Source organism: Oncorhynchus mykiss, chromosome 13 (genome assembly GCF_013265735.2).
Source record: "Oncorhynchus mykiss isolate Arlee chromosome 13, USDA_OmykA_1.1, whole genome shotgun sequence".
NCBI classification, from domain to species: domain Eukaryota; kingdom Metazoa; phylum Chordata; class Actinopteri; order Salmoniformes; family Salmonidae; genus Oncorhynchus; species Oncorhynchus mykiss.
This window is the reverse complement of record NC_048577.1, coordinates 9,350,727-9,370,427: the sequence shown is the minus strand read 5'-3', so window position 1 is coordinate 9,370,427 and position 19,701 is coordinate 9,350,727. Positions and strand designations below refer to the sequence as shown.

General features: G+C 45.0%; 2 protein-coding genes across 2 annotated transcripts in view; both read left to right on the top strand.

The window, feature by feature from the left end:
- LOC110485597 (TGF-beta-activated kinase 1 and MAP3K7-binding protein 1) overlaps positions 1-14,428 on the top strand; it is a 29,806-nt gene extending 15,378 nt beyond the window's left edge. The window contains exons 9-13 of the mRNA XM_036940176.1: positions 2,260-2,404; positions 2,691-2,904; positions 9,599-9,764; positions 12,280-12,369; positions 12,482-14,428. Coding sequence (XP_036796071.1) covers positions 2,260-2,404; positions 2,691-2,904; positions 9,599-9,764; positions 12,280-12,369; positions 12,482-12,629 — 763 coding nt within the window. The 3' untranslated portion in view covers positions 12,630-14,428. The remainder of the gene's footprint in view (positions 1-2,259; positions 2,405-2,690; positions 2,905-9,598; positions 9,765-12,279; positions 12,370-12,481) is intronic.
- A 4,083-nt stretch (positions 14,429-18,511) lies between these two features.
- Positions 18,512-19,701, top strand: part of LOC110485598 (beta-1,4-mannosyl-glycoprotein 4-beta-N-acetylglucosaminyltransferase) — a 76,115-nt gene continuing 74,925 nt past the window's right edge. The window contains exon 1 of the mRNA XM_036940175.1: positions 18,512-19,198. The gene's annotated coding sequence lies outside the window, so the exon portion shown is untranslated. The remainder of the gene's footprint in view (positions 19,199-19,701) is intronic.

Here is a 19,701-nt window from a genome sequence, read left to right as displayed (position 1 = left end):
ATGCTTTTAGTTTTTAAAATATTTAGGGCTGACTTATTCCTTGCCATCCATTCTGAAACAAACCGCAGCTCTTCATTAAGTGTTGCAGTGATTTCACTCTCTGTAGTAGCTGACGTCAATAGTGTTGAGTCATTCAGACAGCTGAATCCCTGATTCTACCTGGATGGTGTTGGAGAGGCTTCCATTAAAGAACACCCTCTGTGATCTGTTAGACAGGTAGACAGGGGGTATGAAGCCATAACAGATATGTTTTTCCATCAGCAGAATATGATCGATACTGTCAAAGCCACAAGTCTAACAAAACTGCTACCACAATATTTTTATCCATTTCTCTCAGCCATTCATCAGTCATTTGTTTAAGTGCTGTGCTTGTTGAATGTTTCCCCCTGTAAGCATGCTGAAAGTCTGTCAATTTGTTTACAGTAAAATAGCATTGTATCTGGTCAAACACAATTTTTTCCAGAAGTTTACTAAGGGTTGATAACAGGCTGATTGGTGGGCTATTTGAACCAGTAAAGGGGGCTTTACTATTCTTGGGTAGCGTAATGACTTTACCTTCCCTCCAGGCCCGAGGGCACACACTCTCTAGTAGGCTTAAATTGAAGATATGGCAAATAGCAGTGGCAATATCATCCACTATTATCCTCAGTCATTTTCCATCCAAGTTGTCAGACCCCGGTGTCTTGTCATCGTTGATAGACAACAATCATTTTTCACCTCTTCCACACTCACTTTACGGAATTCAAAATGACAAATCTTATTTTTCATAATTTGATCAGTTGTTATACTTGGATGTGTAATGTCAGCATTTGTTAATGGCAAATCATGCCTAAGTTTGCTAATCTTGCCATTGAAAAAAAATCTATATCAGTGGCAATATCAGTGGGTTTTGATTCAATTTTTGCCCAAAATGTCACTTAAGGTGCTCCAAAGCTTTTTACTATCGTTCTTTATATAATTATCTTTGTTTCATAGTATAGTTTCTTTGTATTCAGTTTAGTCACATGATTTCTCAATTTGCAGTACGCTTGCCAATCGGTTGTGCAGCCAGACTTATTTGCCATTCCTTTTGCCTCATCCAACTCAACCATCCATTTTTCAATTCCTCATCAGTCCACAGGGTTTTAACAGTTTATACAGTCATTTTCTTAATGGGTGCTGATTATTAGCAACTGGAATAAGTAATTTCCTAAATGTGTCAAGTGCCGTGTCTGGTTGCTCCTCATTACACACCACAGACCAACAAATATTCTTTACATCATCAACATTGGAATCGCTGCAAATCTTATTGTAGGACCTCTTATATACTATATTAGGTCCAGCCTTTGGAACTTTGGTTTTCCTTGATATGGCTACTATTGTGATCACTACATCCGATGGATCTGGATGCTGCCTTAAAGCACATTTCTGCAGCATTAGTAAAGATGTGGTCAGTACATGTTGGTGATTGAATTCCTGTGCTGTTTGTAACTACCCTGGTAGGTTGACTGATAACCTGAACATGGTTGCAGGCGCTAGTTAGTGTGAAGCTTTCTCTTGAGTGAGCAGTGTGATCAAAGCCTGTCAAAATATACCTCTCTGTTTATCTCAAACATTAACAAGCATTTCAAAACGTTATCCAGAAACGGACTGTTAGCACTTAGTGGTCTATAGCAGCTTCCCACCATAATGGGCTTTAGGTGAGGCAGATGAACCTGTAGCCATATTACTTCAACAGTATTTAACATGAGATCCTCTCAAAGTTTTACAGGAATCTGGTTCTGATTATAAACAGCCACACCTCCACCTTTGGCATTTCTGTATTTTCTGTAGATGTTATAACCATGTGTTGCTGCCACTATAGCATCAAAGGTATTATCTAAGTGAGATTCCGAAATTGTCCGAATATGAAGGTCACCTGTTGCTAGCAAATGATTGATTTCAGGAACCTTGTTTCATGTGGGCTATTTTTAGCACTTTTCTGGGATGCTTGATTGTTTTCATTGCTCACCCTGCACACAGTGGACTTCCTACTAGGGCACACCGCCTCAGTGCGAACACTATAACTCATAGGCACATGTTTACTGCATACAATAGCTGTAGGATCCACTTTAGATTGTATTGTAGGTTGGAAACAACGTTTTGCTCAACTTCCTCTTATCGATTACCTCTATCTCATCCCTCTCTTTTCTCCTTTCTTTCCTTTCACTCGCTCTCACACTCCTCCTTCGACCTGTCCGTCGTCTTCATTTTCCTCCATGCCCCGCCCACGTCCATCAGCGCCGCCAAGAACAAGCCGATCATAGCAGAGCCGGAGATCCAGGCCAGCCAATCGTTAGAGGGCGTGACGGGATTCCTGTTGCTGATGTCAGAGGGGCTCATCAAAGCCCTGGAGTCCGCCCACGGACCTGAACAGGCCAATCAGGTGGGTGCATTCACTTAACCAATTAACCTCTTATCCAATTACATTCACAACAAGCTTCTTTGATAAAGACCTTGTTCCAAGGAGGACGATGCTGGTCTTTCCCAATCGTCCTAGTTCACCACCACCTCTTACTCTCCTCTTCCCAACTCCAACATCATCTACCCATCTCTACCTCTCCTCCTTCTCCTCCCTCCCTCCTTCCCTCTCTCTCCCTACTGATTTCAGTTGATTTCCCCATGAGATGAAACGTTGCATCGTTTTCCCCTCTGTCCTCCCCCTCCTCTAGGAGATGGTAGCGATGGTAGCAGCAGAACTAGCCCAACAGGGAAGCCTAGAGGCCGTGGCCCAGTCGGTGGTGGAGCGGGTCAAGCGGCTACACCACGATGTCTACGCCAGCGGACGCCAGAGAGCGTCCCACTGCTCCCGTCACGAAGACATGACGCTGCTGATACGCACACTCAACTACACGCTGGCCGACGGCGCGCTCACACCCACACAGGGTAGGTGGGGGAGACACACCCACACAGGGTAGGTGGGGGAGACACACCCACACAGGGTAGGTGGGGGAGACACACCCACACAGGGTAGGTGGGGGAGACACACCCACACAGGGTAGGTGGGGGAGACACACCCACACAGGGTAGGTGGGGGAGACACCCAAACTGTGTGTGCAGGCTTGTGTGGTGTAAAACAACAGGCTTCCTTACATAAGGCAATGCAAACTAGTGACATGGGGTGACAACTAGAAACAGCTACATGTCTCAACAACCTGTTCATCTAATTAACCTTTGAACTCCTCCAGACACCAGGTCCTGGTGTTTTAGGTTGGCCCGGAGGGAATTCAAGATCAGGGGCTGAGTAATGAAAGGGACTATTAGCATAAAACAAGATTGAGATCGGAGCTTGTATGTGTTCTCATTTCATGTTAGAAGCGAGGATATATAACATGGCAGTGTTCTTTAAATGGTCTTCTGAATAAGACCAGGGTTTGAGCCTGCGTGTTGCTACTGATGTCCACCTGACAGCACTGTAGACTAGAGGTCGACCGATTTTATGATTTTTCAACGCCAATACCGATTATTGGAGGACCAAAAAAAGCAGATACCGATTAATCTGACGATTTTTTAATTTTATTTATTTGTAATAATGACAATTACAACAATACTGAATGAACACTTGTTTTAACTTAATATAATACATCAATAAAAATCAATTTAGCCTCAAGTAAATAATGAAACATGTTCAATTTGGTTTAAATAATGCAAGAACAAAGTGATGGAGAAAGTAAAAGTGCAATATGTGCTATGTAAGAAAGCTAACGTTTCAGTTCCTTGCTCAGAACATGAGAACATATGAAAGCTGGTGGTTCCTTTTAACATGAGACTTCAATATTCCAAGTTAAGAGATTTTAGGTTGTAGTTAATATAGTATTTATAGGACTATTTCTCTCTTCCATTTGTATTCCATATACCTTTGACTATTGGATGTTCTTATAGGCACTTTAGTTTTGCCAGTGTAACAGTATAGCTTCCGTCCTTCTCCTCGCTCGAACAAGGAACACATCGACAACAGCCACCCTCGAAGCAGCGTTACCCAAGCCGCGGCCCTTGCAGAGCAAGGGGAACAACCACTCCAAGTCTCAGAGCGAGTGACGTTTGAAACGCTATTAGCGCTCACCCCGCTAACTAGCTAGCCATTTCACATCGGTTACACCAGCCTAATCTCGGGAGTTGATAGGCTTGAAGTCATAAACAACTTAATGCTTGAAGCACAGTGAAGAGCTGCTGGCAAAACGCACGAAAGTGCTGTTTGAATGAATGCTTTCGAGTCTGCTGCTGTCTACCATCACTCAGTCAGAATGCTCTATCAAATATCAAATCATAGACTTAATTATAACATAATAACACACAGAAATACGAGCCTTTGGTCATTAATATGGTCGAATCCGGAAACTATCATCTTGAAAACAAAATGTTTATTATTATCGCATATACACTGACTCTGCGTGCAATGAACGCAAGAGAAGTGACACAATTTCACCTGGTTAATATTGCCTGCTAACCTGGATTTCTTTTAGCTAAATATGCAGGTTTAAAAATATATACTTATGTGTATTGATTTTAAGAAAGGCATTGGTGTTTATGGTTAGGTTCACGTTGGAGCAATGACAGTCCTTTTTCGCGAATGCGCACCGCATCGATTATATGCAACGCAGGACACGCTAGATAAACTAGTAATATAATCAACCATGTGTAGTTAACTAGTGATTATGATTGATTGATTGATTGTTTTTTATAAGGTAAGTTTAATGCTAGCTAGCAACTTACCTTGGCTTCTTACTGCATTCGGGTAACAGGCAGGCTCCTCATGGAGTGCAATGAGAGGCAGGTGGTTAGAGCGTTGGACTAGTTAACTGTTAGGTTGCAAGATTGAATCCCCCGAGCTGACAAGGTGAAAATATGTCGTTCTGCCCCTGAACAAAGCAGTTAACCCACCGTTCCTAGACCATCATTGAAAATAACGTGTTCTTAACTGACTTGCCTAGTTAAATAAAGGTGTACAAAAATATATATATATATATATATAAATAAATTTTAAAAATCGGCCAAATCGGTGTCCAAAACTTGAAATCGGCCCTAAATAATCGGCCATTCCGATTGAATCGGTTGACCTCTACTGTAGAGATCACAATGGTGAGTTAGACGTCTCTGCCTGATACACAGAGGCCAGAGCCTTCCGTGTAGAGCTTGAACCTGGCCAATGAGGGTCTGAGTTAAACCTCAGTTCATATTCTATGAAAATGATTCTCATACATTCAAACAGTCTTCTGATGCATTACTGATCATCTGCAGGCAGACCTCAATACCAAATGAACAGGAAAGCTTGAATTCTTCATCTAATTCAGCTAACCCTTTTACTTGTGTTTTACTAGGTTTCTAGGTGTCAGTGTCAGTGTCCTACTCCAACTGCCCCAGCAGCACTATATTACTACTATAATACTAGATGAACTCTGTCTCTCTGCTGTCTCTCCTCTAGGTGGTCGTATCTACCCAGTGTCAGTGTCCTACTCCAACTGCCCCAGCAGCACTATATTACTACTATAATACTAGATGAACTCTGTCTCTCCTCTAGGTGGTCGTATCTACCCAGTGTCAGTGTCCTACTCCAACTGTCCCAGCATCACTATATTACTACTATAATACTAGATGAACTCTGTCTCTCCTCTAGGTGGTCGTATCTACCCAGTGTCAGTGTCCTACTCCAACTGTCCCAGCAGCACTATATTACTACTATAATACTAGATGAACTCTGTCTCTCCTCTAGGTGGTCGTATCTACCCAGTGTCAGTGTCCTACTCCAACTGTCCCAGCAGCACCATATTACTACTATAATACTAGATGAACTCTGTCTCTCTGCTGTCTCTCCTCTAGGTGGTCGTATCTACCCAGTGTCAGTGTCCTACTCCAACTGTCCCAGCAGCACTATATCACTACTATAATACTAGATGAACTCTGTCTCTCTGCTGTCTCTCCTCTAGGTGGTCGTATCTACCCAGTGTCAGTGTCCTACTCCAACTGCCCCAGCAGCACTATATTACTACTATAATACTAGATGAACTCTGTCTCTCTGCTGTCTCTCCTCTAGGTGGTCGTATCTACCCAGTGTCAGTGTCCTACTCCAACTGCCCCAGCAGCACTATATTACTACTATAATACTAGATGAACTCTGTCTCTCCTCTAGGTGGTCGTATCTACCCAGTGTCAGTGTCCTACTCCAACTGCCCCAGCAGCACTATATTACTACTATAATACTAGATGAACTCTGTCTCTCCTCTAGGTGGTCGTATCTACCCAGTGTCAGTGTCCTACTCCAACTGCCCCAGCAGCACTATATTACTACTATAATACTAGATGAACTCTGTCTCTCCTCTAGGTGGTCGTATCTACCCAGTGTCAGTGTCCTACTCCAACTGTCCCAGCAGCACTATATCACTACTATAATACTAGATGAACTCTGTCTCTCTGCTGTCTCTCCTCTAGGTGGTCGTATCTACCCAGTGTCAGTGTCCTACTCCAACTGTCCCAGCAGCACTATATCACTACTATAATACTAGATGAACTCTGTCTCTCTGCTGTCTCTCCTCTAGGTGGTCGTATCTACCCAGTGTCAGTGTCCTACTCCAACTGTCCCAGCAGCACTATATTACTACTATAATACTAGATGAACTCTGTCTCTCCTCTAGGTGGTCGTATCTACCCAGTGTCAGTGTCCTACTCCAACTGCCCCAGCAGCACTATATTACTACTATAATACTAGATGAACTCTGTCTCTCTGCTGTCTCTCCTCTAGGTGGTCGTATCTACCCAGTTTCAGTGTCCTACTCCAACTGCCCCAGCATCACTATATTACTACTATAATACTAGATGAACTCTGTCTCTCTGCTGTCTCTCCTCTAGGTGGTCGTATCTACCCAGTGTCAGTGTCCTACTCCAACTGCCCCAGCAGCACTATATCACTACTATAATACTAGATGAACTCTGTCTCTCCTCTAGGTGGTCGTATCTACCCAGTGTCAGTGTCCTACTCCAACTGCCCCAGCAGCACTATATCACTACTATAATACTAGATGAACTCTGTCTCTCCTCTAGGTGGTCGTATCTACCCAGTGTCAGTGTCCTACTCCAACTGCCCCAGCAGCACTATATTACTACTATAATACTAGATGAACTCTGTCTCTCCTCTAGGTGGTCGTATCTACCCAGTGTCAGTGTCCTACTCCAACTGCCCCAGCAGCACTATATTACTACTATAATACTAGATGAACTCTGTCTCTCTGCTGTCTCTCCTCTAGGTGGTCGTATCTACCCAGTGTCAGTGTCCTACTCCAACTGCCCCAGCAGCACTATATTACTACTATAATACTAGATGAACTCTGTCTCTCCTCTAGGTGGTCGTATCTACCCAGTGTCAGTGTCCTACTCCAACTGTCCCAGCAGCACTATATTACTACTATAATACTAGATGAACTCTGTCTCTCTGCTGTCTCTCCTCTAGGTGGTCGTATCTACCCAGTGTCAGTGTCCTACTCCAACTGTCCCAGCAGCACTATATTACTACTATAATACTAGATGAACTCTGTCTCTCTGCTGTCTCTCCTCTAGGTGGTCGTATCTACCCAGTGTCAGTGTCCTACTCCAACTGCCCCAGCAGCACTATATCACTACTATAATACTAGATGAACTCTGTCTCTCTGCTGTCTCTCCTCTAGGTGGTCGTATCTACCCAGTGTCAGTGTCCTACTCCAACTGTCCCAGCAGCACCATATTACTACTATAATACTAGATGAACTCTGTCTCTCCTCTAGGTGGTCGTATCTACCCAGTGTCAGTGTCCTACTCCAACTGTCCCAGCAGCACCATATTACTACTATAATACTAGATGAACTCTGTCTCTCTGCTGTCTCTCCTCTAGGTGGTCGTATCTACCCAGTGTCAGTGTCCTACTCCAACTGTCCCAGCAGCACTATATTACTACTATAATACTAGATGAACTCTGTCTCTCTGCTGTCTCTCCTCTAGGTGGTCGTATCTACCCAGTGTCAGTGTCCTACTCCAACTGTCCCAGCAGCACTATATCACTACTATAATACTAGATGAACTCTGTCTCTCTGCTGTCTCTCCTCTAGGTGGTCGTATCTACCCAGTGTCAGTGTCCTACTCCAACTGCCCCAGCAGCACTATATTACTACTATAATACTAGATGAACTCTGTCTCTCCTCTAGGTTAGTCGTATCTACCCAGTGTCAGTGTCCTACTCCAACTGCCCCAGCAGCACTATATCACTACTATAATACTAGATGAACTCTGTCTCTCCTCTAGGTTAGTCGTATCTACCCAGTGTCAGTGTCCTACTCCAACTGCCCCAGCAGCACTATATTACTACTATAATACTAGATGAACTCTGTCTCTCCTCTAGGTGGTCGTATCTACCCAGTGTCAGTGTCCTACTCCAACTGTCCCAGCATCACTATATTACTACTATAATACTAGATGAACTCTGTCTCTCCTCTAGGTGGTCGTATCTACCCAGTGTCAGTGTCCTACTCCAACTGCCCCAGCAGCACTATATTACTACTATAATACTAGATGAACTCTGTCTCTCCTCTAGGTGGTCGTATCTACCCAGTGTCAGTGTCCTACTCCAACTGCCCCAGCAGCACTATATTACTACTATAATACTAGATGAACTCTGTCTCTCCTCTAGGTGGTCGTATCTACCCAGTGTCAGTGTCCTACTCCAACTGTCCCAGCAGCACTATATTACTACTATAATACTAGATGAACTCTGTCTCTCTGCTGTCTCTCCTCTAGGTGGTCGTATCTACCCAGTGTCAGTGTCCTACTCCAACTGCCCCAGCAGCACTATATTACTACTATAATACTAGATGAACTCTGTCTCTCTGCTGTCTCTCCTCTAGGTGGTTGTATCTACCCAGTGTCAGTGTCCTACTCCAACTGTCCCAGCAGCACTATATTACTACTATAATACTAGATGAACTCTGTCTCTCTGCTGTCTCTCCTCTAGGTGGTTGTATCTACCCAGTGTCAGTGTCCTACTCCAACTGCCCCAGCAGCACTATATCACTACTATAATACTAGATGAACTCTGTCTCTCTGCTGTCTCTCCTCTAGGTGGTCGTATCTACCCAGTGTCAGTGTCCTACTCCAACTGCCCCAGCAGCACTATATCACTACTATAATACTAGATGAACTCTGTCTCTCTGCTGTCTCTCCTCTAGGTGGTCGTATCTACCCAGTGTCAGTGTCCTACTCCAACTGTCCCAGCAGCACTATATCACTACTATAATACTAGATGAACTCTGTCTCTCCTCTAGGTGGTCGTATCTACCCAGTGTCAGTGTCCTACTCCAACTGTCCCAGCAGCACTATATTACTACTATAATACTAGATGAACTCTGTCTCTCCTCTAGGTGGTCGTATCTACCCAGTGTCAGTGTCCTACTCCAACTGTCCCAGCAGCACCATATTACTACTATAATACTAGATGAACTCTGTCTCTCTGCTGTCTCTCCTCTAGGTGGTCGTATCTACCCAGTGTCAGTGTCCTACTCCAACTGCCCCAGCAGCACTATATTACTACTATAATACTAGATGAACTCTGTCTCTCCTCTAGGTGGTCGTATCTACCCAGTGTCGGTGCCCTACTCCAACTGCCCCAGCAGCACCAGTAAGACCAGCGTCACCCTCTCCCTGGTCATGCCCTCTCAAGGGGGTACCCTCACCAACGGGACCAACACAGCCTCCACTCTGGAGGAGGGCACACCCACACACACACCTGGGTAATATATATGATATATGCCATGTATCCATAGCAACTCACTCAAAGCGTGCACACACCGAGCCAATAACACACACACTCACCAACGGGACTAACACCACTTTCTTTCCCTGGAAGAGGATACAAATGCAGGCATGCTGACACACACACTAGAGATGGGTGATATGGCCAACACATCATATCACAATATTTGTGTCATTTGTGTGACAGATGAAATTAAAGTGATTTGAAGGGGCTCCGTTCTGATGGTTGTATACCCACTAGGACACAACTGACAGAGAGGTGGTCCAATATGGAGCACTGTCTCAGAATACACACTGCTCAAAAAAATAAAGGGAACACTAAAATAACACATCCTAGATCTGAATGAATGAAATGTTATTATTAAATACTTTTTTCTTTACATAGTTGAATGTGCTGACAACAAAATCACACAAAAATGATCAATGGAAATCAAATGTATCAACCCATGGAGGTCTGGATTTGGAGTCACACTCAAAATTAAAGTGGAAAACCACACTACAGTCTGATCCAACTTTGATGTAATGTCCTTAAAACTGAGTGAGGCTCAGTAGAGGGCTCAGTCCTTAAAACTCAAAATGAGGCTCAGTAGTGTGTGTTGCCTCCAAGTGCCTGTATGACCTCCCTACAACGCCTGGGCATGCTCCTGATGAGGTGGCGGATGGTCTCCTGAGGGATCTCCTCCCAGACCTGGACTAAAGCATCCGCCAACTCCTGGACAGTCTGGTGCAACGTAGCGTTGGTGGATGGAGCGAGACATGATGTCCCAGATGTGCTCAATTGGATTCAGGTCTGGGGAACGGGCGGGCCAGTCCATAACATCAATGCCTTCCTGCATTAGGAGGAACCCAGGGCCAACCACACCAGCATATGGTCTCACAAAGGGTCTGAGGATCTCATCTCGGTACCTAATGGCAGTCAGGCTACCTCTGGCGAGCACATGGAGGGCTGTGCCGCCCCCCAAAGAAATGCCACCCCACACCATGACTGACCCACCGCCAAACAAATCTGTGAAGAGCACAGGGCGCCAGTGGCGAATTTGCCAATCTTGGTGTTCTCTGGCAAATGCCAAACGTCCTGCACGGTGTTGGGCTGTAAGCACAACCCCCACCTGTGGACGTCAGGCCCTCATACCACCCTCATGGAGTCTGTTTCTGACCTTTTGAGCAGACACATGCACATTTGTGGTCTGCTGGAGGTCATTTTGCAGGGCTCTGGCAGTGCTCCTCCTGCTCCACCTTGCACAAAGGCGGAGGTAGCGGTCCTGCTGCTGGGTTGTTGCCCTCCTACGGCCTCCTCCACGTCTCCTGATGTACTGGCCTGTCTCCTGGTAGCGCCTCCATGCTCTGGACACTACGCTAACAGACACAGCAAACCTTCTTGCCACATCTCGCATTAATGTGCCGTCCTGGATGAGCTGCACTACCTGAGCCACTTGTGTGGGTTGTAGACTCCGTCTCATGCTACCACTAGAGTGAAAGCACCGCCAGCATTCAAAAGTGACCAAAACATCAGCCAGGAAGCATAGGAACTGAGAAGTGGTCTGGTCACCACCTGCAGAACCACTCCTTTATTGAGGGTGTCTCTAAATGCCTATAATTTCCACCTGTTGTCTATTCCATTTGCACAACAGCATGTGAAATGTATTGTCAATTAGTGTTGCTTCCTAAGTGGACAGTTTGATTTCACAGAAGTGTGATTGACTTGGAGTTACATTGTGTTGTTTAAGTGTTCCCTTTATTTTTTTGAGCAGTGTAGTTAGTGTATTGTTAAAATTCATACCGGTATGTGGATCCATTCCATTATACTGTATACTCGATATATCGCCCAGCCCGAACGCATACACACATCCACCAAGCTAAACGCACACTTCCTCCCTGGCTTGATTTGGACGCCTTCTGCAGGCGTGGATGACCTTGTGTTCTTGGCCGTACTTCCAACAAGTGTAGACAATGGTTTCATAGCCAGTTCATTTTAGATTTTCATTTGGGTTTGTTAGGGTCATTTCAGATAAACCGTATCGTAATTGTTGGCCCTCGCTAAGACCACACGTTGGCTTCTTGTTATTGTGTTGTTCTAAGAGGCATGTGCATGGCCCCTGTTCTGAGTCATTGATTGGTTCATTCCTCCTACCATTCTTTACTTTGCTGTCTTCTTTCCTTCATTCCTTATTTATTTTCCTTCTCTGAATCTCCTCCTTCTGCTCCCTCGCTTTCCCATCCTCCATCTGTCTATTATTTTCCCCCTTTCTTTTGCTCTTCTTCCCCTCCCTCCCTCACTCACTCACTCACTCCCTCACTCACTCACTCACTCACTCCCTCCATCCATCTCTTTCTCCTCACTTCCTTCGTCACCTCTAGCACGCTCCTTCTACCCAGCGCCGTCCGCCGTTCCTCCCTTGACATCCTCCAGTCCATAAATGAGCTCTGTCTCTCCCCTCTTCCCTCTCTTCCCCCTCTCCCCCCTCGCCCACCCGCCCCCCTCCCACCCCGCAGCCAGAGTCCCACCACCACGCTCCATTCCACCAATAACCAGACCACCCAGAGCTCCAGCTCTTCTTCAGGAGACGGAGGCAGCCTCTTCAGGTGGGTAGCTCGGTGGGTTAGAGAAGGGAAAAATCCCAGGCGGGATGGTTTCTATTCTGTTTCTAGGAAGATTATGTTCACTAAAATATCCACTGTATGGGACTCTCTCCAGACAGCGTGGCAGCCAGGCGGTGCAGCCAGACAAGACCGGGCGGGTCCCTCCCTATGTTGACTTCACCCAGTTCTACCGGCTGTGGGGGTCAGACCACGGAGACTTCCTGGGGACACAGGGGGCCTCAGCTGGGCTGGGGCCTCAGTGATGGAGGGGGACATGATTTGGGCTGAAGAGAGTGATAACTGCTCTTGAAGGAGGGAGGTATAGGAATGTATTGGAGGGGTTGTGTGATGGATTTTGGTGGTGTTGTGGAGATTTCGAGCTGATAAGGCATCCTTAGGCAGAAACTGATTTCTATTTTTTTACTTTATCACGACTATTCCTTTTCCTACAGCTGATAACGTGTTTATTACACGCCTAAAGGTAATGTTATTGATGGGTCGGGTGGACAACAGGTATGCAGGAAGGAAGGCTGATCTAGCATCAGTTTTTGCTTTAGATAACAATGAATAAGATTATATTGACAGGGGTGACCTGATCCTAGGTCATTGCTCTTACTCTGAAATGCTTGATACGGCCCCAGATCTACCTGAATGGACTGAAATCACCCCCAACACACAGTCAGTGAGTGTATGTTGGCTAGCGTTTAACTCCTGTCACCTGCTCTTTGTCTGTCTGTAAACAAGGGAGGGAGGTGGGAAGGGGGATGGATGATGTTGGGTTATCAGTCTGTCTGTGAACAAGGGAGGGAGGTGGGAAGGGGGTGAATGATGTGGGGTTATCAGTCTGTCTAAACAAGGGAGGGAGGTGGGAAGGGAGATGAATGATGTGGGGTTATCAGTCTGTCTGTGAACCAAGGGAGGGAGGTGGGAAGGGGGACGAATGATGTGGGGTTATCAGTCTCTGTGAACAAGGGAGGGAGGTGGGAAGGGGGACGAATGATGTGGGGTTATCAGTCTGTCTGTGAACAAGGGAGGGAGGTGGGAAGGGGGATGAATGATGTGGGGTTATCAGTCTGTCTGTGAACAAGGGAAGGAGGAGAGGGGGATGAATGATGTGGGGTTATCAGTCTGTCTGTGAACAAGGGAAGGAGGAGAGGGGGATGAATGATGTGGGGTTATCAGTGCAGGTGACACTGTAATGAGCTGACAAGTGAAGGGACTCATCTCAGCTGTCTCTTGTTACTGTTGTTACCGCTGCCCGTTGATCTCTTTCCACCCCACTCCCTCCTACTCTACCTGCCTCTTCACTCTCTCTTTCCACCCCACTCCCTCCTACTCTACCTGCCTCTTCACTCTCTCTTTCCACCCCACTCTACCTGCCTCTTCACTCTCTCTCTCCACCCCACTCCCTCCTACTCTACCTGCCTCTTCACTCTCTCTCTCCACCCCACTCCCTCCTACTCTACCTGCCTCTTCACTCTCTCTTTCCACCCCACTCCCTCCTACTCTACCTGCCTCTTCACTCTCTCTTTCCACCCCACTCCCTCCTACTCTACCTGCCTCTTCACTCTCTCTCTCCACCCCACTCCCTCCTACTCTACCTGCCTCTTCACTCTCTCTTTCCACCCCACTCCCTCCTACTCTACCTGCCTCTTCACTCTCTCTCTCCACCCCACTCCCTCCTACTCTACCTGCCTCTTCACTCTCTCTTTCCACCCCACTCCCTCCTACTCTACCTGCCTCTTCACTCTCTCTCTCCACCCCACTCCCTCCTACTCTACCTGCCTCTTCACTCTCTCTCTCCACCCCACTCCCTCCTACTCTACCTGCCTCTTCACTCTCTCTTTCCACCCCACTCCCTCCTACTCTACCTGCCTCTTCACTCTCTCTTTCTCTCCTCTTTATTCGTATTTGGTCTGGTTGGAGGAGAGATGAGCAGTTGAAGTGATGACATTTTGATAGTTATGAAATCATGTACATCTAACGTATGTTTATTTTATGTATGGTTATATACATTTTATGTACAGTTGAAGTCAGTAGTTTACATTACACTTAGGTTGGAGTCATTAAAACTGTTTTTCAACCACTCTACAAATTTCTTGTAAACAAACTATAGTTTTGGCAAGTCGGTTAGGACATCTACTTTAGCATGACACAAGTCATTTTTCCAACAATTGTTTACAGACAGATTATTTCACTTATAATTTACTGTATCACAATTCCAGTGGGTCAGACGTGTACATACACGAAGTTGACTGTGTCTTTAAACAGCTTGGAAAATTCCAGAAAATGATGTTATAGCTTTAGAAGCTTCTGATGGACTAATTTACATAATGAGTCAATTGGAGGTGTACCTGTGGAAGTATTTCAAGGTCTACCTTCAAACTCAGTGCCTCTTTGCTTGACATGGGAAAATCAAAAGAAATCAGCCAATACCTCAAAAGAAAATAATGTAGACCGCCACAAGTCTGGTTCATCCTTGGGAGCAATTTCCAAATGCCTGAAGGTACCACGTTCATCTGTACAAACAATAGTACGCAAGTATAAACACCTTGGGACCACGCAGCCGTCATACCGCTCAGGAAGGAGACGTGTTCTGTCTCCTCGAGATGAATGTACTTTTGTTGCGAAAAGTGCAAATCAATCCCAGAACAACAGCAAAGGACCTTGTGAAGATGCTGGAGGAAACGGGTACAAAAGTATCTATATCCACAGTAAAACAAGTCCTATATTGACATAACCTGAAAGGCTGCTCAGCAAGGAAGAAGCCACTGCTCCAAAACCGCTATAAAAAAAGCCAGTCTACGGTTTGCAACTGCAGGTGGGGACAAAGATTGTGCTTTTTGGAGAAATGTTCTTTGGTCTGATGAAACAACAATAGAACTGTTTGGTCATAATGACCATCATTATGTTTGGAGGAAAAAATGGGATGCATGCAGGCCGAAGAACACCATCCCAACTGTGAAGCACGGGTTTGGCAGCATCATGTTGTGGGGGTGCTTTGCTGCAGGAGGGACTGGTGTACATCACAAAATAGATGGCATAACGAGGTAGGAAAATTATGTGGATATATTGAAGCAATATCTCAAGACATCAGTCAGGAAGTTAAAGCTTGGTCGCAATGGGTCTTCCAAATGGACATTGACCCCAAGCATACTTCCAAAGTTGTGGCAAAATGGCTTAAGGACAACAAAGTCAAGGTATTGGAGTGGCCATCACAAAGCCCTGACCTCAATCCCATGGAAGATTTGTGGGCAGAACTGAAAAAGCGTGTGCGAGCAAGGAGGCCTACAAACCTGACTCAGTTACACCAGGTCTGTCAGGAGGAGTGGGCCAAAATTCACCCAACTTATTGTGGGAAGCTTGTGGAAGGCTACTCGAAACGTTTGACCCAAGTTAAACAATTTAAAGGCAATGCTACCAAATACTAATTGAGTGTATGTAAACTTCTGACCCACTGGGAATGTGATGAAAGAAATAAAAGCGGAGATAAATCATTCTCTCTACTATTATTCTGAAATTTCTCATTCTTATAATAAAGTGGTGATCCTAACTGACCTGAGACAGGGAATTTTTACTAGGATTAAATGTCAGGAATTGTGAAAACCTGAGTTTAAATGTATTTGGCTTAGGTGTATGTAAACTTCCGACTTCAACTGTATATGTCAAGGTTAGGATCAATACCATTTCAATTCCAGTCATTTCAGAAAGTGAACAAATTCCAAATTTCCCTCATTGAAAGTATTGGAAGAGAATTGGAATTGAAATGTCAGTGTACTTAATCGACGTGGACATTGATTAAGGCAGCACCCTGCACCTCTGATTCAGAGGGGTTTGATTAAATAAATACAGGAGACACATTTCAGTTGAATGCATTGTGTTGTGCAACTGACTAGGTATCTCGTTTCCCTTCCTGAATTAAAAGGGAATTGACCCTGAAGCTTTATATATGTTTATGAATGCTTTTTACATTTGCTATGTATGTTTTGTCTCCTTGGAGATAGGCTGCATTGAGGAATTAAATGATTGAAATCTGTGACTTCTTCTGCGATGTCGTCTTGATGTTTTGACTTCCAAAACCTTCAACTACGGCCTCTTTGACATTGACATGTTAGTGATTTTGAGGGGGCCTGTAGCCTAGTGGTGAGAGCGTTGGGCCAGTAACCGAAAGGTTGCTAGATCAAATCCCTGAGCTAGCAAGGTAAAAATCTGTCGTTCTCCCCCTGAACAAGGCAGTTTTCTAGGCTGTCATTGTAAATAAGAATTTGTTCTTAACTGACTTGCCTAGTTAAATAGAAGTTAAATAAAAAAATATTTAGCAGACGCTCTTCAACCTTCAACCACGGCCTCTTTTGGCACGTTAGTCATTTAGCAGACGCTCTTCAACCTTCAACCACGGCCTCTTTTGGCACGTTAGTCATTTAGCAGACGCTCTTCAACGCTCTTATCCAGAGCCACTTGCAGTAGGAGTGATACATGACTTAATAGCCAACTAGGTGATCAAGGTTTAGTATTACATTGATTTCATTGGGCAAAATCTGACTGAGGAAACTAAGTACCTCTGAGGAAGAGAGAGAAAGGAGAAAAGATAGACCGGCTAACTTGTCTTTTAGAGGGAAAGAAGGAAGGAAAGAAATATTGACAATCCTTCATTCAGCAGACCACCTTTCAACAAGCAGGTAAACTGACGTTTGTGCCTCAGCCCCATTCAGTGTCAGATTTAGTAAGTCCTCACACTTTACACACAACTCTTCTTTGTCAACCCTCTTTAAATAAGTAGCTTAAGGCGTATGTCCCAAATAGCACCCTATTCCCTATATAGTGCACTCCTTTTTTTAAAACTAAGTGCACTATAAAGGGAATAGGGTGCCATTTGGAACATTATTTTAGAACACAGTAGTAACAATGTTATTATGAAAGCGGGTTGAGGAATGGAACATTCAATGTCAGTTATTTCTCAGGAACAATATATATATATATATATTTGTTTTGAATCAATTCTTCATGAAGGTAGGGGCTGTAGTGTCCTGTCTGGTGCAGGGTTGAGATTTCCGTGCTCGATTGTTGATTAGATGTATGAATAATTATTTAGTCTATCAAAATGTATTGCTTACAATAAAAGCAATCGGGATTGATCGATCAGCAAGTTTATTGTCTATAAACATTCCAAACAAAGGAATCATTATAATGTATATATTTCTATCACCATAGTCTAAAGATGTCGAAAGGAGCGTTTTTATTTTTTTTACAGAAATATATTGGTTGTCTTTAGCTTTAGTTCTGAGGCGTTAGAAGTGTGAGTAATGTATGTCCTCGTTCCACAGACAGAGCTCTTTATCCCTCGCGTGTTGCTGTAACCCCTCCCCCCATGAATTCAGTTCTGAGATTCAGACCCATCTCAAGGGAAACAGGCTCTCTCTGTCGCTCTCTCTTTCTCTTTATACAGCAAAATAGGCTATTACTTTACAATGTCCCGACTCCGTCATCGGTCACGGTCTAATTTGCTGTGCCGTTGTGGATTCAAGACATGAATTTACACAGTTAAAACCCCGAATTTAAACATAGTTAAAACCCTCAAAACAGGCTGACTGCACAGACAATTCCACCATTATATTGTAGGCCTATTGTATTAAAACGGATATGGTGGATACTACGAGGGCGTTCCTTGCTACGGGGGTGGTGGGGGTTAGTGAAACAAGATGTGTTTACATTGTAACGGTACCATTATGTTATACCGTTACATTGGCGCAGAGAGAAGGAGTGTGTTGGCCTGATGTGCGTCAAAACATCGTATCACGACAGTGGAGGAGTGACACATTTTGAAAACCTACATTATGGCGCTCCGACATCGCTCTGTCTACAATTTCGCCTTTATTTCGCCCCACGAGTACCCCTTGTCGTCCACTCAATTCAAAGTGCTTTACCTGCCTGGGATACATATGTTTACATTGCCAAAGCAAGCAAAATATACAATAAATATATTTCCCTTTCTCTCTTTCTCTTTCACCCGCTCGCTCCTGTGATAAGCAAACCCGAGCACGGGGAGGAGCTGCCGTCTCGTGCGGCCCCCATCCCTTTTCTCCCCTGCTACTAATTTCACCCACCAGAGAGAGAGAAATGAAAAGTAAGGAAACCGGGGAAATCGGTGTAAAACCGGGTAAGACAACAAGCGCGCGTCCAGTTTCCCTCATCACTTCGATTCGAGCCAACTGGGATCGGGATGGATATATCTTCTTCTGCACCATTTGTCAGATCTCCCGCTAGAGAGGACCGTGCCTCACGCGCAGCAGCAGCACCCCCACCACCGAAATCGTTTTTTCTTCTCGGATGCTCCCATTAGATACAGAACAACGGTAGATATCGATTAGTGGCTAGTATTCGAATGCAGCGCGCACTGCCCGGGATAACGGTAGATTGAACCTGCTGGCTGCCATCGACTGAACAAACGGAGACGTACCAACGGTACCACAGGATTCGTGGTCGTTCAGCTATCATAGGCACTGCAGCCTAGCAGGCAGCCCCCTTCGTCGCAAGATACAGGGATAGACCGTAGGATACTAGCCTACACTCGCTCCCTGATGCAAAACACCGCCGCAGCGCAGCGTCGAGAAACTATGCAGCTGTTTGATAAGATACATATGTAACGGGGGAATTACGGGAGACCCTGGCCGGGTTCTCTGTCTGATCTGCGCACCCAGGCTGATAACGGAGGCTCCGATAACGGGATTGGAATGGCATAGATTGCTTTTTTTCAACACGGTGACCGACGAACAGAACGGATACATATCTGACATGACTATCTGCATCTAGAGACCTCAAACACAGGCGATGGGTAAGGAAAGCCTTTCCTTTTCTTGTGGGGAAATGTAGAGGGGAATATCGGCCAGTGGCGTGCCTTTTCAAAGACCCCTGGTCTGTCATAAGGCACTTGTATGACTGCAATGTAGATGGGTGTCTGTATGGGTGTGTTGGTTCTTTCAAGACAACTGGGAACTTTGAAAAATAGGTTAAACCGTGACGTCAGTTATCTTTAGGTTAATTCTGAGTTGGATGACCGTTCAAAACGAGTCGGAGCTCGTTTTTTTCCCGAGTTCCCAGTTGTCTGGAACGCACTTGAGTCGGAAGTCGAAGATATCCGAGTTCCCAGTTGTTTTGAACGCGGCATGTGTAGCCTATGTGTAGGCCTAGTTGGGGGTAAGGCCAATGTATAGGGACATGATATTGGTGATGAATATTGTTATAATAATCTATTAGCCTATGGTTTTAGCAACCACAAACCAAATAAGTACGATCCGAATGCAAGCTGGTTCAGAATTCTATTCTCTGTCCATTCCC